At 40.8% G+C, this 25,103-nt stretch overlaps 2 protein-coding genes across 5 annotated transcripts; one reads left to right on the top strand and one right to left on the bottom strand.

Moving 5' to 3' along the window:
- The first annotated feature begins 40 nt into the window (after positions 1-40).
- kif20a (kinesin family member 20A) lies at positions 41-23,955 on the top strand. 4 transcript variants are annotated; one of them, XM_030745881.1, is made up of 21 exons: positions 41-239; positions 1,327-1,513; positions 2,282-2,392; positions 2,491-2,610; positions 2,849-2,987; positions 3,114-3,289; positions 3,910-4,003; positions 4,260-4,472; positions 5,965-6,076; positions 6,171-6,245; positions 6,358-6,498; positions 11,981-12,149; positions 12,269-12,439; positions 12,609-12,748; positions 13,000-13,102; positions 13,228-13,429; positions 13,520-13,611; positions 13,800-13,937; positions 14,425-14,639; positions 14,717-14,806; positions 23,851-23,955. In XM_030745881.1, exons 2-20 carry the CDS (start codon positions 1,337-1,339, stop codon positions 14,781-14,783), a joined length of 2,655 nt encoding a protein of 884 aa, XP_030601741.1. In that variant the 5' UTR covers positions 41-239; positions 1,327-1,336; the 3' UTR covers positions 14,784-14,806; positions 23,851-23,955. The 4 variants fall into 4 exon arrangements, with proteins under 4 accessions (XP_030601741.1, XP_030601740.1, XP_030601742.1 ...); XM_030745880.1 differs by having other exon boundaries at positions 14,425-14,806; XM_030745882.1 differs by lacking the exon at positions 23,851-23,955 and having other exon boundaries at positions 14,717-15,356.
- On the bottom strand, positions 15,488-21,674 carry cdc23 (CDC23 (cell division cycle 23, yeast, homolog)). Its single transcript, XM_030745884.1, has 16 exons — positions 21,523-21,674; positions 21,101-21,173; positions 20,026-20,163; positions 19,827-19,869; positions 19,632-19,737; positions 19,406-19,538; positions 19,036-19,213; positions 18,842-18,939; positions 18,510-18,591; positions 18,063-18,216; positions 17,828-17,947; positions 17,661-17,736; positions 17,502-17,563; positions 17,299-17,377; positions 15,859-15,978; positions 15,488-15,775 (listed from the first exon to the last, which is right to left on the bottom strand). The coding sequence occupies exons 1-16, from the start codon at positions 21,633-21,635 to the stop codon at positions 15,623-15,625; spliced, it is 1,728 nt and encodes a 575-aa protein (XP_030601744.1). The 5' UTR covers positions 21,636-21,674; the 3' UTR covers positions 15,488-15,622.
- Positions 23,956-25,103: the final 1,148 nt, after the last annotated feature.

Genomic DNA, 25,103 nt, shown 5'->3' with positions numbered 1-25,103 from the left:
GAGGGCAGAGAGCTGTACGCTTTAGCCAATCGGCAACAAGCTGTGTAAGGAAGCGCATTGTTCAAAAACAAAAACGCAGTCGGGACTCAGCTGGGACTGAGAGAGCGCTTCGTCATCGAGACACAGAGGATTTGCTGAACTGATACAGTTTTAGCTCAGTGTGGTTTAGTTAGGAACGTTGGGCTTTTTTAAATAACTTAAAAATAACTTTAAATAACATCGCAATTTCGACATTCCAGGTAAGTTGAATTAACCTCTGCTTAATAAATGGGGGAATTATACGACGTTAAACAGCAGTTACTTTATGAGATGCGACAAAGCTGTAATTATAAGTTTGACTAAGCTAAAGCTAATGCAAGCGTGCTTTTACGCGAAATGCAGCAACATTAGCATCTATGTTTGTGTGGTGAGAGTGGCTACACGAGTTTCCGAGTTAAAACTAGGATGCAGCATTTCCTGGTTAGCAATTACGTTAGTATTTACTTCTAGTAGAAATTATTGTGATTAAATTCATGTTAGCTAATGTAAACAATAATTAACTGACTCTGAAGTTCACAGCAGTGCCAGCATAGGCTAGTCTTCATTTCTTGCATGCTGAATGCGGGCTACGCTGAGCTACTTGCAGATTTAAAGGCGCGGCGTTTACTTTTGTTAGTTGCACTCAGTTTTGTGCCATCTCCTCTGTCGTTCTTGTGAAGGAACAAGGGTGGCTTGCTGTGAGCAAGCAATGAAAAGTGGCGGTGGGAAGCATGATTTTTGAATGTTAAACCTGGATATTGTACCATTTAATGCTACGCAGTTTTATGAGCAGAATACTGCTTGATTTAAGAAAAAAAAGAATGAAACTGAAAAAAAAAAGTACCTGCAGAGTTCCCATAGAATTATAAGTATTGATCCTCATCAATACCAAACTTGTCTGGATTGGTGATAGCTTGGGAAATAATTTTCCTGTTTGACTACTTAAGCAGGTACAATTTGGTTTTGAATGGTGAACAAGTCTTTCTTCACCTATCAGCTTGTTTCATCGTGACACACCCATGTTTAGGCGTTGCCTGAACAGTACTGGACAATACTCTTTAGTGATGCCATTGCCATCAGCTGGTTATTACAAAGAACACACTAACATTCGTGTATGAGCAAGTTTATTTTTATTTCTTTTCTTTATGTTGTATATTGCTAGTTTCCCCATTATGAGCCCATATTCAAAGTAATATTTCAAGGTTACTTGCATGTGTTCCCTGACCCAAACCCCAGGTTTGAAATATGTTTTAATTACTTCTTAGTGAATTACTTCATACTAATCAAAACGTGCCATCTTTGGAACAGGTAGACAGGCATGGCGATGTCTGAACTGGCGATGTCATCTCCGTGTGGATGTCCCTTTGATGAGGAGGAGGAAATGCCTGTGTTGGAGTCTACAGCAGCAGAGCATGGAGGTCTGGCCAGACCACGTCTACCAGAGATCTCTGTTATCTCCCCAGGCCTGGACACCAGGCCATCCATTATAGGACCGGTAAGTGATGAGAAAAGGGATTTGTACCCAGTTGTGTTTTTATGTAAACAATGACTGTATGTCCCTAAGGTGTAACAAAACATATTGAAAGCAAATCTATATGAGATTTGTTGTTTGCTGGGAATATATATATATATATATATATATATATATATATATATATATATATATATATATATATATATATATATATATATATATATATATATATATATATATATATATACCGTATATATATATATACCGTATATATATAAACAACAAATCTCATATATAAAAATTTTTTTTTTTTTTTTTTGAATGGTTGAAATAAATTGATCGGTATTTGCTAGAGGTGTAACAATTCTCCAAAGCCACAGTCCAGTTCATGCCTTAGTTTTTCTTCAGAGAGGAAGAATAACAGCAAGAGGGGAAAAACATTCTTTTTTTTTTTTTTTTTAACTTAATTTTTATTTATTTTTAGCCACAAATAATGAGATTGTTCCATAGTTACATTCTTGTCTTGCAGTTGTAAACATTCCACAAGGAAGGCAAGATAAACACATTCTTTTTAAATTCCATTGTTCTGATGGATTTCCAGTTCACTCATTCCCGAATGCTTGTTCTTCAGTCTAGCAGGCTATAATTAGGCATTAAAAGCCCCGATAGGTATTGCAGTAGAGGAAGGTGAAATATAAACACTCACATCACAGTTTGGTGTCTTAGTTCTAGAATCATTACACCCCTTAATGCTGACATTAAAACATTAAGAAAGATGTCTGTGTTTAGAAAGCAGCAGCGAAGCCTCAAAGCTGTGATGAAGGAACCACTGAGAGGGTGAAGGTTTTCCTGCGCATCCGGCCGATTACTGATGCAGAGGCAGTGAGAGGAGAAGAGCAGGTAAGACAGTAAAGTCAACATTTTAATTTCCTCCAGGATAAAGGGGTCCATTTATTGCTTTCAGTGCTCTGTGCTTAAGGTTCTGTCTTTTCTTTTAGGGTTGTGTGGTTATCCAAGATGAAGAGACTCTATTGCTTAAAGCTCCAAATGATTCTCAGAACATGAGAGCAGCAGAGAGAGGCATCATGCCGAGTATTCACAAGTTCAGTTTCACAAAGGTAAGCAAGTCCTATGTATACCCCCTTCACTTAAACATATTGTTCCTGAACTGAAACCCTATTCAGAAAAAGAAACAGTGGTGTTGATATAATATTTCAAACAAGACGTTTATCACTAGCACTGGCAATATTGCTGGTAAATTTGAAATTTCATTACAACAATAAATGGGAAAGCTGGAGCAAAACACACCAGTGAAGATGTGTTTTTTTTTTTTTTTTTTTTAATAATTTTTCATAGATTTTTGGTCCTGAGACAACACAGCAACAGTTTTATGAGAGCACAATGAAGATGATGGTGAAGGATGTGCTTCGAGGAGAAAACCGACTGCTCTACACTTACGGCGTAACCAATTCTGGAAAGACTTACACCATTCAAGGTAGGATTTTTTTTTTTTCCCTCCTGCTAGTATTACTTAGACACATCAATTCCAGGTTTTATTGTGATGTTTATACATTATGTAGTTACATAACATTAACCTTGCTTAACAAACTTTGACCTGCAGGCAGTGGTCGAGAGGCAGGCCTGCTCCCCCGGACTTTAGTGTCTCTGTTTAGGAAACTGCAGGGCCGTCTCTACTGTGCCATGGACCTGAAGCCCATCTTGTCTCAGGATGTGAGGCACCTTGGTCCCGGTGAGGTCAGGGTGGAGGAAAGCCGCAGAAACTCTCTGCTCAAAGAGGTAAACAGAAGCACAACTATTAAATATGTTACAGAACAACAACAACCAAAAAAAACGAAAACCCACGCTTTTCCTTGCCACAGAGTCTGGAACACATTGTAGAAACAATGTAGACAGCAGGGAGTATTGGTACATAATGCTGTTCTAAATGTTTGTGGCTGCACTTTGGTATTTTTTTCCATCTCCTTATCCTTTTTCTTGGAAACTGCACCTGGACTACAAATGATCTTTTTTCATGGTGAATTAATGTTCCACTTATTTTCACATTAAGTTTAAAACAATCAATAACAAATGCTGATTGTTAAATGTCTGTTTATGTGACTAAAGGTCTTTTAATTAACAAAATTTACTGTAATATAACACTAACAAAATCAATACAATTGGGAAATGTCTAAACCATGTCTGTTTTCTCCACTGTTGAGGTCTCCTGTTTCTAACATTACACATTTTTTCACTTTTACTCTTCTAGTAGCAACATTTCTGCCACACATACTGTTATGTTCAGTGCAATCTCTCAAGAAATACAAATATTTACCTGAGTACTTGAGATGCCTGAGTATCCATGCCACCAAAACACCTAAAGGAATTATTTGTCTGGATTGAACTCTTGTGCATTACAGGATAGGAATTCTCGTTGCGCTGGTGCCACTACAGTCTGGGATAGTGGCATTGGAGGACTCTCTGCTACCAGTAACTTTGCCACTCAGCTGGAAGGTGAGGATTCATTCCTAAATGGAGCAAATGTAACTTTTTTTTCTGACAAACACACCATGTACTGTATGTAAAGTAGAAGTATATAAATAAATAAAGAATAGTTGGTGTACAATGAGTGCATGACATTATTTACAGTACATAACAACACAAAAAAGTGAATATGAGTGCAACACATACATATACAGTTTAAACACGGCTTTCTTTATATTAAAATCATTACTGCTTTAAAAACATGCACATGTAATTTTCTCTGCAGACACTGACAGTGTTTGCCTGGAGCCGGACAGCCTTTCGAACAGCGGCGAGGACGACCTGGAGGAAGGAATGCAGTTTTCAATCTGGGTGTCCTTCTATGAAATCTATAACGAGTTCCTGTATGACTTACTGGATGCTTCGCCCTCCCAGCAGCCGCGGAAAAGAGTCACATTGCGGCTAAGTGACGACAGACAGGGCAACCCCTACGTGAAAGGTAACACTGGCTGATTCACAGGAATATAGTTAAAACTGCATCCTACTGTTTAATTATCAAAGTATGTATGTCAGCTTGAACTTCCTGAGGCTCAATCCCATTAGGCAGCCTCTCTCTCATCTAATATGTTACGCTTCATCAGGCAGGAAATGATGTTTAAAAAAACTGTAAATTGCTTCTTGCTTTTTCCCTGAATTTTTTATCTCTTTTTCTTTTCTGAATTCTACCTGCAGTCTTTTCACACTTTTGCATTTGTGTGATTGCAACAACACACCAGTGTTTGAAACACTGTACAAAAGATGGTTTTGGCTTTGAACACTTGTGTTAGCTTTATTTTTAGCTTTGCTCACATGGTTCCCGTATAATAGCATATATACACTGATGAAGCATGACCAATTACTGGTGACTGGTAACACTGATTTTCTCTTCATCATGGCATCTATTAGTGTGTGGGATATATTAAGGAGCAAGTGGCCATTTTTGTCAAAGTTCACGTGTTAGAAGCAGGAAAAATGGGCAGGCGTAAGGATTTTAGCGAGTTTGACAAGGACCAGAGTGTGATGGCTAGAGGACTGGGTCAGAAACTGCAGCTCTTGTAGGGTGTTCTTGGTCTGCAGCAGTCAGTATCTATCAAAAGTGGTACAAGGAAGGAACAGTAGTGAACCAGCGGCAGGGTTCAGGCCAAGGCTTATTGATGCACGTAGGAAGTAAAGGCTTGCCCGTGTGGTCCGATCCAACAGAGGAGTTACTGTAGCTTAAATTGCCAAAAAAGGTTAATGCGGTTTCTGATAGATAGGTGTCAGAATACACAGAGCATCACAGTTTGTTGTGTATGGGGCTGCATAGGCGCAGGGTGCCAATGCTGACCCCTGTCCACCACTGAAAGTGCAAAAAATGAGCATGTGAGCATCAGAACTGGACCATGGAGCAATGGAAGAAGGTGGCTTTGGGCAGTGTTCTGCTGGGAAACCTTGGGTCCTGCCATTCATGTGGATGTTACTTTGGCACGTACCACCTAGCACCTAAGCATTGATGCAAACCACGTACACCCTTTCATGGAAATGGTATTCCCTGATGGCTGTGGCCTCTTTCAGCAGGATAGTGTGCCCTGCCACAAAGCAAAAATGATTCAGGAATGGTTTGAGGAACACAACAATGAGTTTGAGGTGTTGACTTTGCCTCCAAATCCAAATCCAAATTCCTCAGATCTCGATCCAATCAAACATCTGTGGGATGTGGTAGATAAGCAAGTCCGATGGAGGCTCCACCTCGCAGCTTATAGGACTTAAAGGAGCTATTGCTAACATCTTGGTGACACAGCATACCTGAAGGGGTTCAGTGAAATCCATGCTTCGACCGATCAGGATTGTTTTGGCAGCAAAAGGGGGGCCAAAACAATATTAGGCGGATGGTCATAATGTTATGCCTAATCTGTGTAATGCGCTGCAGCTTCTTCACATGCATCATATTGTGCTTCTTCCTGCTGTATCAGACCTGACCTGGATACAAGTCCGCAGCGCTGAAGAAGCCTGGAGGATTCTGAGAGTTGGACATCGCAACCAGAGCTTCGCCAGCACTCACCTCAACCAGAACTCCAGTCGCAGGTAGGAGCATATTAAACTTTTGTCTCTCAAAACCTTTGATCTATTTTGATACCGACTTGCTGCATCTCTGATCATAAATGTATCATTTAAACAGCCACAGCATCTTTTCTATCCGTGTCCTGCACATCCACCCAGGGGCAAATTCAGGCCAGGCCATGCACATCAGCAAGTAAGTTCAGCTTTAATTACCTAGCCTCAATTTCAGTTTTGGATAATTCTGATTTTGCCATACTGATTTTAGAGTTTGTAAAAGTGGTAACACAGATCCGTCTCCTTTTTAGGCTGACTGTGTGTGATTTGGCTGGGTCTGAACGCTGTAAAGAGCAGCGTAATGGTGAGAGGATGAAGGAGGCCAACAACATCAACACCTCCCTCTTAACACTGGGGCGCTGCATTGCTGCTCTGAGGCATAATCAGAACAAGTATGTTTTAAAAGTTTTAGGTGTAAATTAGAAAAATGGTTAAACAGATCCTCTCGTGAACCGTTTTACTACTTTAATACAAAGATCAAAAATGAACATTAACGCTAAATTATTTCCATGTCAGCTTCTGCAGTAATGAAATTATTAATCCACTAATTTATGGGTAGGACATTTCTTACACTAAAGCAACTGTTGCAGGTGACTTACAAACACGATATATATATATATATATATATTAGTATAACAGGGTTTATACAGGAATCCTAGAGTTAAATTTACTACCTTTTACTACCTCTAAAATATTTTTACTACCACAACGAAATCGAGCAGCAGCCTTTTTTGGGGTAGCGGTGGATTCACAGCACAGTGCCCCTAGTGGACGGACATGTAATGCAAACAAAGCAAAAGAGTAACAATCTCCCACTTTTCTTAAAAGAAAAAGAAACAAAGATGTATATTTTAAAATTCATGACAAAACACAACCATTAAGCAGGCGTAACCTTTTCTCTGTAACAAACTTAGTTGACTTAAGAGCATCTACAAGAGAGAAGTTATCGGTCACACAGAATATTGGTGGAGGACAAGCAGTACTACCGTCACTGAGTTCAGAAAAGAGTGTGGAAAGAAAAATGGCATTATCGATCCCCTCAGACATCGCGAGTGTTTCACCTGCCAGTGTGCTTCTGACAACTCTCTTAATTCTCTTTGACTGCCATGAAATGGGAGAGAACCGCCCATTGTCACCCATTAAAACAATGAAGTGCCCACCTTGAGTACCCCCATCTGAAAGATTTCCAAGAGATGCATCAGTGAATGTAACCATCTTTAAGTTACTGTCTTCCCCAAGGTGATGAAAATTCAATTCAACTGACTTGGCCTTGAGCTTACACACAACTCTGTTTGCTTCTTTAATGGTCTGTACTGTAGCATGCTTGAGACCCGATGCTAAATTACTAGCATCGAACATGACATCAGGCCTGCTCTGTCTTGCCACCCACAGAAGTTGGCCTATCTTTGATCTGAGCTGCTCTGTCTCCTTTTCAGTGAGAGGTGAAGCTGACTCTGCTGCTCGTGAGGGTGAGAGGTGTATGGACTGCAGGTGCTGAATGTATGTTTCTTGGTGTATTTGTACCTTCTGACCTTCAGTAACAAGATCTACCCCCACATACGAAAAACTATTGTGTGCTTCACGACCAACATCAAACTTTGATCTGAGGTGGGGTATGACTGACTCTGCAAACATGTGTGATCCACCCCATATAAAATCATCAACATGACAAGCAAGTACACCAGATACATTTTTGTGCTCATCCAGCCAATAGAAAACTGCAGGGTCCACCTTAGACATGATGCCTCCTGCTTCCATCATGATGCTTTTTACCCTGTTATACCAATACAATGAAGCATCAGCTAGACCATACACACATTTTTTTAGTTTCCAAAGCACACCTGTTCTATTGGCCTCTGGGGGAGGTTTGATGAAAATGTCTCTAGACAGTTGCATACCTTGCAAAAAGGCAGATTTAATGTCCATAGAGTGAAGTTCCCATTGTTTTTGACATATAACTGCCACCAGAAGTCTCAGTGACTCTGAGGCACAGGTTGGAGAGTCCTTTTGTAGGTCAGAAGCTTGTAGCTCCTCAAATCCTCGTGCAACAAGTCTTGCTTTTGGTATTATTCCATTTTCAGTCTCTTTGAGAGTGCACACCCAACGGGTGGAGACGCACTTTTGTCCTTTGTCCTCCATTTCTTCAAACACGTGGTTCTGTTTCCAGCTTTTTATTTCATTTTCCTTTGCTTCATCAAACGACATGTCCTTGCTCACAAAAACATTCTCGTGCGTATCCGTATCCTCAGCATCTGCCTGGACGTGAAGATCCTCCAACTGTGACAGATCAGCTGATTCACTGTTGCCAGCCACTTCTGCAGGCTCAAGCAGCACCAAGTTAAACCAGTTCTTGTATTTCCCAGTTGCTTTACCTGCACGCCCCACAACTCTGGCCTTTTGTGAGACCCCCTCTGCATTTCTGAATGTCACAATTTGACCTGTCTTTATGATGGTGTTCCCATTGTGCTGTCTCTTGGCCTCTGCATTTTCAGGAGCAGGCAAAGGATAATTCTCAGGATTTTCCGAAATAATGTCTTCTCCTACATTCTCTTCAATGATGTCCACTGTATGTTGTCCTTGATTATGCTCTTCATTGCATGTAGAGTGAGGTGCTTCATTCTCGTGAGTAACTTTTCTCAATCTGAGTTGATGCACTCTGACACAGATGCCTCCGTGTCTAACAAAAACAACTGCACCATCTTGACCAATCACCACTCCTGGTCCTTTCCATTCTGGACAATCCACTCTTTTGTAAAAGACTTTGTCTCCAGTTTGATATCGCTCGTCTACGGGCCGCAGCTGTTTCTTTAGTGCTCTGCGTATCCTTTCTGAACATTCTGCTTCCGTAAAAGCTTTTCTTGCAGCATGCAGGGCTGAAATGTGCTTGGCAACCCATTCACTCTTGGTGGTGCCCTCTAGAGCTGGAGCTTTATCTGTTAATACAGAGGGCAGGTTGGGATTCTGGCCGAACACCAGTTGATGTGGGCTGTATCCATGGACACTTTGCATGGAGTTCTTTGCCATCAGGGCCCAGGCCATAGCAGTGCTCCAGTCACATCCAGTACTTGCTTTGACTTTCAGTAGGATCTCCGTCAGAGTTTGATTATGGCGCTCTAACAGTCCATTGCTCCACGGACTGTAAGCAGGTGTTGTCTTAACTTCAATATTAAAGTTCTCGGCCATGTCTCTCACTTCCTCGTTATTAAATTCACCACCATTTTCACTGAACAACTTTTGTGGTGGGCCATGCACACTGATCCAATCATGTATAAAACGTTTGACTATTTCAGAAGACCTCTTGGTGGTTAAGACACTACCAGCACTGAAACGGGTGAACTGGTCAATAATGTGTAGGTACCAAACCCCAGGTTCAAGTTCGTGCAGATCTACGGCAACTGTTTCATTGTATGTAGATGCCAATGGTAAGCCGACAGCAGGTTTTGGTTTGATCTTACAATACCTTTGACACACTTCACACTGGTCCACAACCCTTTTCAGCAGGCTACCACATTCTGTGTCTTTGTTGCCAGAATTAGTCAAAAGTCTCTGTATTTTATCAGCAGAGGCGTGTCCAAACTGTTTATGAAGTTTCTCCAGAACTTTCATCTTTTCACTGATGTTCATTTTGTCTGTTGCAGTCAGTATTTCTTCCTCAGTAGTTTCTAATAGCTCATCAAAGTGAATAAGATTTTCACTGTCCACAATGTTCACGCAGTAATGACCTGAACTGGTAAAGTCCAGTTTGACAGGCTGGTTGAACATCACTGCACTGTCCCTATCCATGTCCAAAACAGTCCCTGCCCTTTTTAATGAGGTTTTACTCAGAAGCAGCGGGATGTTAACAGGTACTACTTCAGTTTCTATATTACACTTTGTGTTGCCAATTTTAGCAGGTATTTTTACCTTTTTGATGGAGTAGACGATTTTTCCATCACCAAACTTGAAGGGCCTGTGGCTCTGTGTTTCTGTCTCTTTCATAATCTTCAGACTTTTCTTTTGGAGTATAGTACTGTAGTTGTCCAACCACTCTTGTCCACAAACTGTCCTAGTGCAAGCAGTGCCTATTATTGCCGAGTCAAAACATTCTGTCATGAATATTTCTGCATCTGTTGGTGATTCTTTGGTGTACAGAGTTAAATTGCACTCTTCCACGTCGTTTGTGTCCTCAGCAATTTTAACACTATCAGCTTTGTGCGGACAGTTTTTAGCCCAGTGAAAAGTACTTTGGCGCACTGCACATTTTGACCGTCGTCCGTACTTATCCAGCGGGTTTGTACCGGGCTGCGGAGTTTTCTGATGAGGACTTTGCTGCCAGTACTTGCCCTTTTGCCGCCGTTGCTCCGTTACAAATACAGACTCCTGGCTAATGCCTTCTGCTGCCGCACCTCTTTTCTCTCCAAATATTCTCTTCAATGCGGACTTCATAGAAGCAAATGTTACATCTGAGCATGCCATTAAAGCCAACTGTCTATCCGTTATATCCAAACACGCGGTATCCAAAAGCTTAAAGGCCAAAACCGCGTCAGGTAGCTCCATGTTGTATTTCTTCATGCGCGAGTAACGCTGCTCAAAATCAATAATATAGTCCGCCATCGACATGTTTACTTCTTTTATGATACGGTCAAAATCCGAGTACGCCTCATAGATCCTGTCCTTTTCCTCTTTTAGAAACAAGCCATCTAGTTTAGCAAACAATGTGGTCATTCCCGTGTCTTTATTTAGATCGTCTACCGGAATTTCCATCGCCGTGTCCCGCGCTCTTCCAGACAGCGCCAGGGCGACAGCAAGCGCTTGCTTTTTCTTCTCCAAATCTGTAACTCTCGTCCAAATGTTGACTTCATTCTTCCAGCTTTCGTAAGGCTTCCCTTCTTCAAACGTTGGTGGAACTCTGTAGTTACTAACCATCCTCTGCTACCAATGTTAGTCAATAAAGATAACTTGTTTCTTTACTCCATCTTTATTCCGCGCCGTCACACACCCGAACAAACAACATCCCTCGTACACCCGTCAGAACCCCCCAAAACATATACAGTCCTCGCATAACAGTGCCCCTAGTGGACGGACATGTAATGCAAACAAAGCAAAAGAGTAACATCTTTTACCACTTTTTCACCTGCTCCGCAGCAGTCAAATGCACCCAAATGCATCACGTTACCGCATAATTTTCTGATTGGTTGATTTTTCCACCAATAGGAAAGGGGTTGTCGGGAATTATTTTGTTTTGTTGTTTTTATTAGCAAGCACTTCCTGTTAGCGAAACTCACATTTTCGCAGTTTATTTCTGCACAAAACGCGCATCGAAGGTGAGGACGATATACAGGAAAAAGCATGGCGTAAATTATTGGGCATAACTCTGGTTTTACTTGGCCTATCAACGCAATTTAAAAACTGGTACATAGTTTGAAGTCTGCACTTTCGATTTATGTCAGCAGCGTCCCGACCCTCGTAATTGGAGGGGAAGGCGAAATGTCAAAAAAGTACCTTTAAAGGGCCAAATTGTATGTTATTTTTTACATCAATTCGCGGACCGGAAGTGGGCGTGACCGGATGTGGCCCGCGGGCCGCAAGTTTGAACACCCCTGGTGTAACCGCTCGTCTATCAACGTCAGCTCAGGTCCTGCTGAGTAGTTATATTTCTATACAGATCTTATAGTTAAACGAACTTAAAACAAAAAGTCTGCATCAATGGAAAAGTCAAAATATATTGAAGGGGTGATGAAAAATTTACTACCATGTCAAATTCTGTTTACTACCTTTTACTACCCCGCGGAAACCCTGTATAAGATGTATTGGCCAAGTGGTGTCTCTCTCTCTCTCTCTCAAAAATAATTTTTTTTTTGTGTGTGTGTGTGTGTGTGTGTACTGTATCCACAGGTCACGGCCCCCTCAAGTGGTGCCTTTCAGGGACAGCAAGCTGACTCGTGTTCTGCAGGGTTTCTTCTGTGGGCAAGGAACCTCCACCATGGTGGTCAACATCAATCCATGTGCCTCCATCTATGACGAGACCCTCCAGGCCCTCAAATTCTCTGCCATTGCCACCCAGGTAAGAAACACACTTGCACATCAAAAAAAATTGTGGGTGCCTGGTTTAGTTTTGCATCCTAGATGTAAGACCAAAAAAATAAAACAAAAAAAAATCAAATGTGCCATTTGTCATTTAAGCTCGTCCATGGCCCGTCCACAAAGACCAGAGTAGCCTACATCCTCTCTCTTCTTCGTGAGCCAACAGCAAATGGTAATGAAAGCACGGTGATGGAGGAGGAAGAGGATGATAGTGATATCGAGGATGATAGTGATATCGAGGATGGAGACATCACCATGTTGGATACTAAGGTAACATCCTTTGCTTTCTATGTAAGAGCTAAATATTAACTACTTTCATTTTCTTTACAAAATATATCAGCCTGTTAAACACTACTAAAACTAGGTAAGCTTAAGAGCTTAAATGTCTCAAAACCTGGCAAAGGTCCTTTGTTCTAACAGCTGACTGTTCTATATTAAGGCTTTGCTTCAGACCATTGATGTTCTGAAGAGAGAAGTGCATCGCCAGCGGGAAGAGAAACAAGTTCTCGAAGCAAATGTGAGAGAGCAGGTGGTCTCTGAGGTGATGGAGGTCATCTCTAAAATGCAAGATGATTTCAGGTGTGTGTTTGAGTGCTTATTTAAACCCAAAATACCAGTTTCCTTTTTTTTTTTTTAAATAAATACTTTTTACAGCAAGCAGCAGTAGGCACATGGAAGCAATTCTAGTACTGTTTTCCACGCAGTGGTTTAGAAGGAGAAAGAAAATGTTCCCTTCTTTTAATTACAAATGATAACGTTTACAAAATTGCACCAAACTGGCTTTTGTACTGACTACATATAGTAAATTTTCATATTGTCTTACTGTGTAGAGAGAGTTTGGATGCTGAGAGGGCGCTAATTGAAGAGAGGTATGAAGACAAGATAAGTATCCTGCAGAAACATCTGAAGAAGTTCTACACCCAGGAGCTGAAGGTCAGTCAATAAACCTGCAAAGTTTGTAATGCTTTACATTCTCTGCAAATTAAGCATATACAACAATTTGTATTGTGGTTGTTTTATCTCTAACTACATATTTAAATGTATTTATGTTCTCCCAGGAACGTGACCAGGAGATTGAAGCTTTGTTTGCTGCTCTTGAAGAAGAAAAAAAGAAGGTAAATGAAGCAGCCTCCACGACAGCGCCACCGGAAGATGCTGATGGCCCTCGACGTTCTCAGCGCCTCACGACTCAGAACGAACTTGGCAGGCTCTGTGCGGAACTTGACCAGTGCCGTGCTGAGCTGTTTACCAAGACTCAAGGTATAGTTTGACCGGAAGATTTTTCTGGTTCAATATATGCTAGGATATCGTTCATGGCAGTTGACTATTTTGTTTTACATGTTTGTGCAGAGGTGACTAAGCTTAAGATGCAACTTCAAGCACCAGGTTCTACTGGCACCCTCACCGGTGCTGCTGATCGCAAGCTGGAAGAGGGTCAGCGGGTCAGTAAAAGCTCTACACAAAGTCACAGTTTTTGCTGCTCACTGTATTTTAATTGATGAAAAACTCGTACCACTTCAATTTTTTGGAAGCATTCTCAGTTTACAGCACCCCTCGCACACACCTGCCTTTTGCAGTGCTGTGTCTGTGTGTGTTTTATTTATTTAATTAATTAATTTCCCCCCAATAGAACCTACGTCAGCTGCGCCTGGATTTGCAGAGGCTGGGGCTGGACCTGCAGTCTGGTGAAAGAGCCTGCTGTCGCAACACGGGAGGGGAAAGGCTGCGCCACGCATTAACAGCTGCAGATAACACACTAGCCAAACAGGTACAATCAAATATATGTATGTGTAGTATGGAGTTTTAAACTATTTTCCATTGTATTTGTAAACTAAGATTTTCTTTAAATCATTTAACAGGGTACTCAGCCCTCTGTTCTGCTGAAAAACTGCTGAAAAAGTACTGAACACATTCTGCAACTTGCATGTTAAATCTCAGTTAGTGCGGTTTTACCGCTCTATTTTGAAATTATAATGCTAAAAAGGAGTAATCATCAGTATTACGAAACATCTGTTATATGTGCGATTCTCACTTTAAAACTTTTTCTCCCTTTCCTCTCTAACACTCTTGCAGAGCCAGATTTTAAACTAAATCCAGGTTTCTAACATCTGCACCAAATTATCAAAGAGCTACAGCATGTTTAGCTGTTAAATTTTTGCCTCACCTTCTACCGTCTGTCCCTAAACCTCACACTTTATACTTCACTTCCCCCTCTGTATGTGGTCCAGTCTAACCCTCCCCACTCCTGTCAACAGGGCCAGATCCTCATGGAGCTCCAGAACGACCTGATGCTGGTCAAAGCTGACTTGAGGCGGAAAGTGGAGACCCTGGCCCAAATGCAATCCCTCCATCCCCAGCTACCGCACTCTGGTTTTGCCATCCCTAGTACACCAGGTTCCTGCAAGAAGAGAGGCTGTGGGGCTGTCGCACCGAGCGACCCTGAAAATCGACCTCCACAAAAACGACAGTTTTTCCAGTCTCTGTTTGCATCCCGTACCCCAACACGTAAATACAACACTCGTGCTCCTGAAGAAGTAAACCAGACCCCCTCCTCAAGGATCTTGCGGTCTCGTCAGCCGTCTCCACCTCCCAGCCCGGTCATCACCTCTCTTAATCGCAGGGGGAAGTATTAAGCTTTAAGGCAAGTCCTTTCTGATATAACCCCCCCCCAAAAAAAATGTTGAGTTGCTGTTGTCTTTATATTATTTTTATATTGTTTTGCATACATATTTACTTTGAACAATTCTGTTCTGCCAGTAACAGTTAATGCTTTAAGTTGAGGTAACGCTGCTGTGTTGCTAAGGAACTATGTGGTTAAAATAGTGCATGTGTGTTATCTAACCTCTCTGCAACTCCACTTGGTGCCTGTGCTGTACTTTTTTTCCTTTCAAAAATAAATCTTCATAGGATTTATTTGTGAACAGTCTAAGTACATTCACATTTAAAACTGTAGTAAATTATTTTACTGTTTTCAATACTTTGTATACAAAGCTAGTATGCTGAAAACTATTTACATATAAACAGCACTGATGAGGAAATCAGATTTGTGTGCTTTGTACTGTTTATTAGGCTGTAGTGTGTCTGTAATATACATGTTCGATTGAGGCCTTCCTTGTCTGAATGTCCGTTTTCTCTTAAGCATCTTTGTAACTCTTTTTAGTGTGAAATGCACTACCATTAAACCTTGCAAAGTATGTTTAATGTGTTCAATGCTGTACCGTGCAAATTAGACTGTTTAGTATTAAAGTATGCTGATGGTTTTCACATTTGCACCATAGATAATGTCACAGGCTGTACAAAAACAATTGGGGTTGCAAATTTTACAAAAAGAAAAATGCTGTTTATTATGCAGATCCCACCAATGCAGCCCTCTGGCAAATGATCACCAAACAGTTTCACGTCACAGGATATGTAAATTGTCCATCTTTAAACCAATGAAGAAGACTGTGGGTGTCAGGGTGTAAATGAGATGAGATTCAAGGGAGACACCCTCCTGACTGGAGTGTTGTTGTTTGAGAGCGGTGCAAACAGATCTGCTGATGGTGTCTCAATCTGATCTCTGACCTGTGAGATCTGCCGCAACAGCGCCTTTCCCTCTTCACGTGCCTGCAGAGTGAGAGACAATCAGTCAGTACTGAGTGCACTACAGCAACTCGAACAAGAAGTTCAAATCATACAGCAACACTTACATCATTGTAGTCACAACACCGCTGAGCACAAAGGGACGCCTCATCATAGAGCTTGTTCTTGAAATAGTACTGGCCCAGGTACCGCAGGGCTGTGCTCACCTCAGCGTGCTCCAGTTGTTCCTGATAAGACGTGCTTTCATTAGAATATATTCCTTTATATTAATGCAATACATGACCTAAAGCACAAATGGGCAAAACAGGGCCCGAGGGCTGGAACCAGCCTGTGACCCTCCTCAACCTCCAACCAGCAATGTCTTTGATATTAGAGTGATCATCTTATTTGTTCCCATTAGGCTAATCAATACATGAGTAAAACAGCAGAAAATGAACTAGTGTAGTGATGCAGCTCTGTATTTCAGGGGCAACAGCTAATTTTGGAGGCCTTCTAATCATTTAGCCAATACCTGGACCAAGCTTTTAATTTCTGTTCACTAGTCATCGTTTATTAATATGCCCAAAGTATACAAAGCTAAGATGTTGCAGAATAGCCAGTAGACGGTGTCTTCTACAAAAACATCAGCCGCATGCAACTGAAGCCTGTCCAAATACGACTGTAGTTGGACTACAAATGGAAACCAGAGTGTTTCCGAAAATCTTGTCCATTGTTTACAGTTTCTACACATATGCAGAGTCTGTTTATAGAGATTACACGAGTAAAAAGTTAATTTAAGTTCATTCATATTCATGATTGTGTAAAAGCTCATAACTGGTATATTTGAAAATCCATGTCCTGTAATGGTTAATGTTGGACTTGATGATGATGGACAAACAGGTAAATATTTATAACATAATGCAATGTGTTGAATCAGTGGCCTGTGCAGCGGTGATATCACATAATGAGCAAGACGTAGGCTAATCCAAATGTTGATATAGTATTTAAGGGGATTATTTTATGTAAGGAATCTTCTCATTGTAACTTCAGAGTAAACCAGATAGACACGTACAGCAGTTTAAAAAAAAAAAAGTAAAAAATTTTCTAATAGAAAAACAATTCTCTTATTTTGTGGGAAAAAAAAATGACTTCTTTGGCCCTTTGCTTACTGTTTATAATTTAGTCTGGAAAAAAACAAAACAAAACCTGTTAGCCCATTTTATCTGCAGTATATAAAATTATACCCATTTATGATTGCTGATCAACACTTTCCAAATCCACACGTGCTGTCTGGGAACAAAAGATGCTGCATTCAATGATGCTGAGAGACGAAAACTGTCTTACAGCTTGCAAAGTCATCTGTGCTCGTCAGTCAGGTTTAATCACATGACACAAACTACTTCTGGAGCAAAGTTGGCAGATAACAATTGTATAAAGCATAATAACAGCAAGCTGGAGCATTATGATTTCCTCTGAAAAAACTAAGAGCCCATTCCAGATCAAGACCAGACCAGTTTCTGAGAATAAGGGTGTCAAAAATGGTTCTGTGCTCAATTTAAAGTCCTTACCCCACACGAGAAAATGTCTTGAATGTAAAGCATGTAACACTGGGCAGCATCATCAGATTCATTCAGCTGTTCATGGAGCCTGTCCAAAAAAAGAAATCAAGCAGCAGATCAGAGCTTTAATTCTTCAGAGCAAAGTAAAACATGCAGTTTATATTATTATTGTTTCCACTGTTGTTCAACTCACCATATAGTGATAAACTTACTTTGCCAGTTTGAGCAGAGCCATTTTTTCTACATCACCGACAGAATACGCCCTCCAGTAACACTGCACAAACACAGAGCCGTAATAGAAGTCAAAAACACCAACAACCTTTAGAATTTACTACAGAAACTACAAGTACTGACAGCTGGTAGATGTGTACCTTCTTGGCTTCGGCCTGCTGTGACAGTTTTTCATAGCTTTCACCCAGTGCAACCAACATGCGAGAGTCATTAGGCCTACAACAAACAATAAGAATAATTAAAAAAAAAAAAAATCTCTTTCCAAAAAACGTTCATAAAACGTCATCTATTTAGTTGAAGTCTCTACCTGAGCTGGTGAGCCTTTCGATAATAATACAAACAGTAAAAGGGCATCTTGAGGATCTCGTATGTCTGACCCAGACCGTACCAGGCACGGTAGTCTCGCTTGTTGACTTCAATGGCATGTCTGAGGAAGAAAAAGGACACAATACCGAATTGAACCTCCAGACCTGTGTCGTCCAATCATAAATACATCCTGATAATCCAGATGCTGAGTGAGACCGTGAGATATCCACACTGACCTATAGGCTTGGATGGCAGCTGAAGTGTTCTTCATTTCCATGTACTCATGTCCCATGAGGGTCCAGGCACCAAGACAGCGAGGGTTCAGTTTGAGGGCCCGCTGGAAGTAGAGAGCTGCTTTCTCGTGCTGAGAGCGTAAGCTGTAATAGTTACCTGTGGATGAGACACATGACTTACTAGCACTAGAACAGGAAAGGCTGGTTTAGTTTCACAATGTTGAAATTAATATTTTAATAATTAATCAATTAAGTTTCTGGGTGAATAAAATAAAGAAAATAGTCACAGGATACTGCACTTATGAAACTAAATGTTTTCTATGATTTGATAAAAACAATCTAATATCAAACTCTAAAATTGCTTCTGGATTACATCTTTATAGTTATGATCACTAATATAAACAGTGTACCATTGCAGACATTGACTTCTGATCTGATTAATTCAATTACCGATAACACAGCACGTCTCCACTCTGTACTTGTCAATCTCCACCAGGTTGTGGGCCAAGTAGCTCAACTCTGGCTTCATGCTCTGGAGAAACATCCATTACAATCATCAGTGCAACAAAAGTTTAGTTCAATACTGACTTTTTTTAAAACATAAACCATCCCCCCCCCCATTTTTCTTTACTTGGATCCCTTGCTGAAAAATACGAATCCCCAAAATACAGAGCCTGGCCTCAGAAAAAGAACTCATGTCTTGTGTAAACCACATCAGCCCTATTGACTATTGCCTCATGTTCTTTAGATCTCTAACCTCACATTACAATTAGCATACTTACTTTGACATAAAGCAGATTAGAGAATGTGTCCATGTTGTCGATGCGATACGGATCCTGCTCCCTCAACTCATTGAACAGAGCCAAAGCTTGATCAATATCTGAAAGAAAGGGAGACTGTGTGCTGTAAAACTTGGCCCGCTCATCTAACAGTCTTCAGATGTACAAAATTCAAACTGAAAAAGCAGAAAATAAACCTCTGATGTTGTGGTAGGCCACAGCAATCTGAGAGATTATGTAGGTGCTCTTAGAAAAGCCAGCCTCTATGAGGTTCTGGTATTTTTGCAATGCTTCTTTGATCATCTGCAGCTCTGTGTACATGTGGGCCATGAAGAAGTCTTTAATCCAGCAGTCTGGCAAAGACAGTGACTTCAGCTGAGGAGGAAGATGTGAAGGCACACAGTCACTTCAAGGTGAATATATTTTTGAACAATGATCAAATATGTGGATCCTATTTTTTTAAATAGTTAAATCTAATTGTTTTCTGTTGACCTTGGTACTTGGAGTTAATGGTACAACACTACCAATTTCTACAGTTTCTGCATGTGAGAACAGAAGGTTTGTTACCATTTCAATATTAGTGACAAGGTTACTGAGCTCCAGCCAAGCTCCCCAGTGCAGAGGAAGTACATGAATTGCCTCAATAAACACGTCCACTGCCTCTTTTGGCAGATCCAGTTTTCTTAGAACCACCCCGTACCTGTTTTCACACACATACAAATGCATAAGTAATCCACCCCATTCTTTTGCATAATGGCAGAAATGTGTTTCACTTTGGAGAATCAGCTTTTACAGATAGAGGGTGAAGCTGTCCAACTCTCCTGCAGTATGCTTCTTACTGAGCTCAACCCTTAGCTCTCGCAAAGCTTCATTGCGCACCTGACCCTTCTCCAGAGGACCTAAAACACAGAAAATATAGTTTCATGGTAAAGAGGAACAAAATTCCTCTCAATTTTTCTTTTCGAGGTCTAAAAGGAGAAGTCCTCACCCAGGCTGTCCACAGTCTCATCGTCCTTCTTTTTCTCGCCTGACTGGGGAGAAGGAAAAAAAAAAAAAAAAAAAATGGACACGTTTCAAAATGTCTAATGCACATAATGATCAAAGTAAGAAAGCAGTCTTGTCTTGTCATGAAATAAAAATGAAGGATCAAAAGAAAGTGGGCAGGCCCACCATCTACAAAATCTTACCAGATAGCGAGAATACATATAGAGGAAATAAGCTTTCTGACTGCAGCAGCCTTTCAGGAAGTAAGCAGCACGATCATATTCTTTCAGGTCAAAGTATGATTTGGCCAGTGTAAGTGCGTCCAGATCTTGTGCATCTTCCTGCATAATGAGAAAGTCATTTGAATCACATCTATTAAGTTATTAAAAGCAGGCCTTAATTTCTACATTGCAGAAACTGTCAGCAGGGGGCAATATATACATGCAAAAATATGCTGCCACTTTATACCTCCTATCTGCACTGTCTCAGTAAGAAAATGTGTACTGACATCTAAATATTTATGGTCCAATGCATTACCTATTTATATGTTATATGAGGGCATGAAAATCTATTAACAAATCCTAAAACATCAAAACTAAGAATGAACACATTTTGAAAAGATTGTGTGTGCAGAAAAATCCTGATAAAGCCAATTCCTGTGCTGCAAACCACCCGTGTTATCATAACACAGCAAAACATCAGTGAACAATTCCCACAATTCCATTGAGCAATGTACCAAATACACCATTTGAAATAACTGCTATGAACTACTATTTTTGAGCTATTTTATTAAATGTGTTTTCCTCTTAAAACCAGTTAAAATCTTCAGTGTCGCTGAAACTCACTGATGAGTGCAGAACTCAACTTTGTTGCACAAGCAGGGTTTCCATTTTGCTCTGAAAAATAATTTTGCGTGACATAGGACTAGTTTGTGCAAAATTTTAGGCACTCTAGGTGAGGTTCACTTGCAAATTCTTCCTGCAGGAGCCCAAACATAAACCTGATCCTAAGCCATACAACACCATCGTCCACCACAAGAAGAACAAGGAGTCATGTCACAGATAATATAGCACGTGATTTGTAGTAATAATGCAGCCATAAAACACAAATTTATAGGTTGCACTGCTTCACACACATTAATGAAGACCTGGAACAAGCTGTGCTGCACGCGTATCACTACAAAAATATGTAAAAGAAAGAAAGAAGGAAGGAAGAAAAAGATCAATAACAACAACAACCGAAACCCAGAAAGGTCCTCGGGCATAACACTTTACTGACCTCCGTTAAAGAAGGTGTTGGTGGTAGTTCATCCCTGGGCAGAGGGTCCAAAGCAAATGCCAGTTCAGAAGCCCTAAAATATAAAGACATAACAGTGATAAAGTGCAATATCAATTCGTGAATTTCCAGTTTATCTAAATGTCTCCATGTGCCTAGAGCCACATCCTGAACGAGGTTTCAGTGACAGACAACATCAACGTTACGAATAAAGGACCTTGCCAAACAGGTACAAAATATACATATCTTAACTGCAGCACAAACTGTTAAGCATTTAACGTACTCAGTAAACAGCTAGCTAACAGTGAGGCAGAATTTTTTTTTATCAGTGCTAACCCAGCTAACAGGTAGCTTAACGTCAACGCTTACTGTAAGGAACAAAAAGCCAGCAAGTTAATGGCCCCATTATTCACTGGGAGTCTCACCACTTTGCGCTGTGTAAGAGTCCTCTTTCTTTACAAAGCGATATCACCGATATTAGCTGTCTTTTGATTTGGACCAGATCCCCAAACTCACTACAGAGAGCCGCCATTTTCATATTTTACCAACCAAGTACGCTATTGGTGGAAGTTACAAAAGAGGCTCTTCCTCTTCCTCTTCCCCTTTCCCTCCAAAATAAAATCCTCTCTTTCAAGTTTTAGTTCAAAAATAGAGCAGTCATGAGAAATAGAAAAAGAACCCTCTTTCAGTTCTAAGGTATCACATAACAATTCAGTTCAATTTAATTCAATTTTATTTATATAGCGCCAAATCATAACAAACAGTCACCTCAAGGCGCTTTATGTTATAAGGTAAAGACCCTACAATAATTACAGAGAAGACCCCCCTATGAGCAAGCCCTTGGCGACAGTGGGAAGGAAAACTCCCTTTTAACAGGAAGAAACCTCTGGTAGAACCAGACTCAAGGAGGGGTAGCCATCTGCCACTTCCATCAGTTATGTTGCAGCATAACTAAGGAAGGGTTCGAGGTAACCTGATTCAGCCCTAACTATAAGCTTGATCAAAAAGTTAAGTTTTAAGCCTAATCTTAAAAATAGAGAGGGTGTCTGTCTCCCGAATCCAAGCTGGGAGCTGGTTCCACAGCAGAGGGGCCTAAAAAGTGAAGGCTCTGTCTCCCTTCCTACTCTTAAGTATCCTAGGAATCACAAGTAAGCCAGCAGTCTGAGAGTGAAGTGCTCTATTGGGGTGATGCGGTACTATGAGGTCTTTAAGATAAGATGGAGCCTGATTATTCAAGATCTTGTATGTGAGAAGAAGGATTTTTAAATTCAATTATAGATTTAACAGGGACCACTGAAGAGAAGCCAATATGGGAGAAATATGCTCTCTCTTCCTAGTCCCAGTTAGTTCTCTTATTGCAGCATTTTGGATCAGCTGAAGGCTTTTCAGGGAGCTTTTAGGACAGCCTGATAATAATGAATTACAATAGTCCAGCCTAGAAGTGATAAATGCATGAATTAGCTTTGCAGCATCACTCTGAGACAGGATGTTTTGGAAATATTGTGCAAAAGCAAAAAAGCAGTCCTACATATTTGTTTAATAACAGGATATAATGAATTTGATCTGACCTTAGTAGACCTTAAAATTAGGTAAATACAACCACAGATGAGCTACAAAACATGGCATCTATGGACAATGTCATTATTTATTTAAAAACTGGAGAAGCAGTATGTGAAAATCTAATTACACACTTTTAGCAGCAACAATGAATTCATTTGAAGAAATCCTTTTCTGTATGACTTTATCACTCTCAAATCATTGTGGAGGAATTTTAGCCCACTTTTCTTCACATTGTTGCTTCAGATCATTGAGGTTTGCAGGTTTATGCAGGTTTTGAGGTTTATGCACAAAGGCATTCCTTTTTATTCTGCCACAGCAGGATATTTAAGTGATACTGAGGTCTGGACTTTGGGCCATTGCAGCACCCTGATTCTTTTCCTTTTCAGTCATTCTGTTGTAGATTTGCTGCTGTGCTTGGGATCATTGTCCTGTTGCATGATCCAACTTCGGTCAAGCTTTACGTGTCAGTCAGATGGACTGACATTTGAATCGAGAATACTTTGGTGTGCAGAGGAGCTCATGGTCGACTGAATAACGATGAAGGTGCACACATCCTGTGGCTGCAAAACAAGTCCAAATCATCATCCCTCCTCCACTGTGGAGCTGTTATGATGTGTTTGTGCTGTTATGCTGTATTTGTTTTTCACCATAATAAACCTGCAGTTTACACTGCATAATGGTCAAATTTCTCAGAATGCAATTTTGCAAACCTAAACTGTTCTTCCATGTTCTTTTTTACTTGCAAACAAGCCATACTTGTTTTTCTAATTGTACTGTCATACTAACTGAGACCTGTAGAGTCTGAGATGGAGCTCTTGTTTTTTTTTTGTTTTTTTGCAATTTCACTCACCATTTCATGGTCTGACCTTGGGGTGAATTTGCCGGGACATCCACTCCTGGGAAGATTGCCAACTGTCTTGAATGTTTTCCACTGCTGAATAATGTTTCTCACTGTGAAATGATGGACTTCAAATTGTTTGGAAATGGCCTTATAACCCCTTCCCAGATTGATGGGCAGCAGCAATTGCTTCTCTGAGATCACTGCTGATGTATTTCCTCCCTGGCATTGCATTAACACACACCTGAATGCTCCAGATCAGCAAACTGCCAAAACTCCTGTTTTTATAGAGGCGCTCACACTTGATAACTGATAATCAGTTAATCAAATGCAATTGATTCGCAGCACCTGGCTGTTACGAAGCCTCTTAATTCCTGTGGAAGCAGTAAGAGTGTATTTAGTCTCACACCGCTGTTGCATTTTGGCTTAATTTTTGTTAAATAAATAGAGACATGGTGTAATATGTCGTGTTTTGTTTGAGATTCTATATTCTATTTGCCTAATTTTAAGACCTGCTAAGGACCAGACTATTTTTTATTATGATCAGATGTATACCTTCACACACTGCATTTGTATCACTGCTCAAAAACATACACATTTGATGAACACAATAGGCCTGTTCAAGATGAAAAGCTTTACTGACATTAATTGTCCAAATGATGTAACACCACTTAGTGAAAACCTCAATAATCAGTCCTTTGAGGGTTGGCTTCAAGATCACATCAAAAATCAAAGTTAAAAAATTGCAGGCTGACTCATCTTGTGTCACAATGTGGCTCAGGAATGTTTATGACCCCCCACGTGTCTGTAAGCTCTCCTAATAACCTCTGGGCATGTTCCAGCTGAGACCGTGGATGGTATCCCAGGGGTTCATCTCCCAGATTTGGATCAGAGCAGCACTGAGCACCTGGACAGACTTTTTGAATGCATTGAATGTATCAAGAAAATAATATTGCAGAGGTTCACAGTTGCATTCAGGTCTGGTAAACTTGAAGACAGTTAGTGACATCAACACTTTCATCATCCAGGAACTGCCCACATGATGCCTGGCATAGTTTTGCACCAGCATGAATCCAGGACCCAGTGACAGTGGATCTGAGGATTTCACCCCAGCCCATAAGAACTCTTATGGTATTGCTGGTTGGCAGGTGGTGGTCTGTGTGACCTTCCAAGGATATCCCCAGACCATCGCACACCCAGTGGCACCTTTCTGTGTGGAGTTTACATGTTCTTCCCATATCTTCATGAGTTCTCTCTGAGTAATCCAGCTTCCTTCCATGGTCCAAATGCATGGGGTTGGGTTAAATGGTGCAGGCAGCATAACTTTTACCACAGCATCTCCAGACTATTTCACATCTGTCACATGTGCTCAGTGTGAACCTGCTCTCATCTGTGAGGGGAATGAGATGCCAGTGGCAGACCTTCAAGTTCTGGTGTTCTCTGGCAAATGTCAATCGAGATGCATGGTGCTGTGCAGAGAGCATGGGTCCCACTAAAGGACACCAGGACCTCATGTTACCCTCATGAAATCTGTTTCTGACAGTTTGGTCAGAAACACACACATGAGTAGCCCATGTGGGAGTCATTTTGTAGGGCTCTGGTACTTTC

Source organism: Archocentrus centrarchus, chromosome 14, assembly GCF_007364275.1.
Source record: "Archocentrus centrarchus isolate MPI-CPG fArcCen1 chromosome 14, fArcCen1, whole genome shotgun sequence".
NCBI lineage: Eukaryota > Metazoa > Chordata > Actinopteri > Cichliformes > Cichlidae > Archocentrus > Archocentrus centrarchus.
This window is presented reverse-complemented; position numbering and strand designations above follow the sequence as displayed.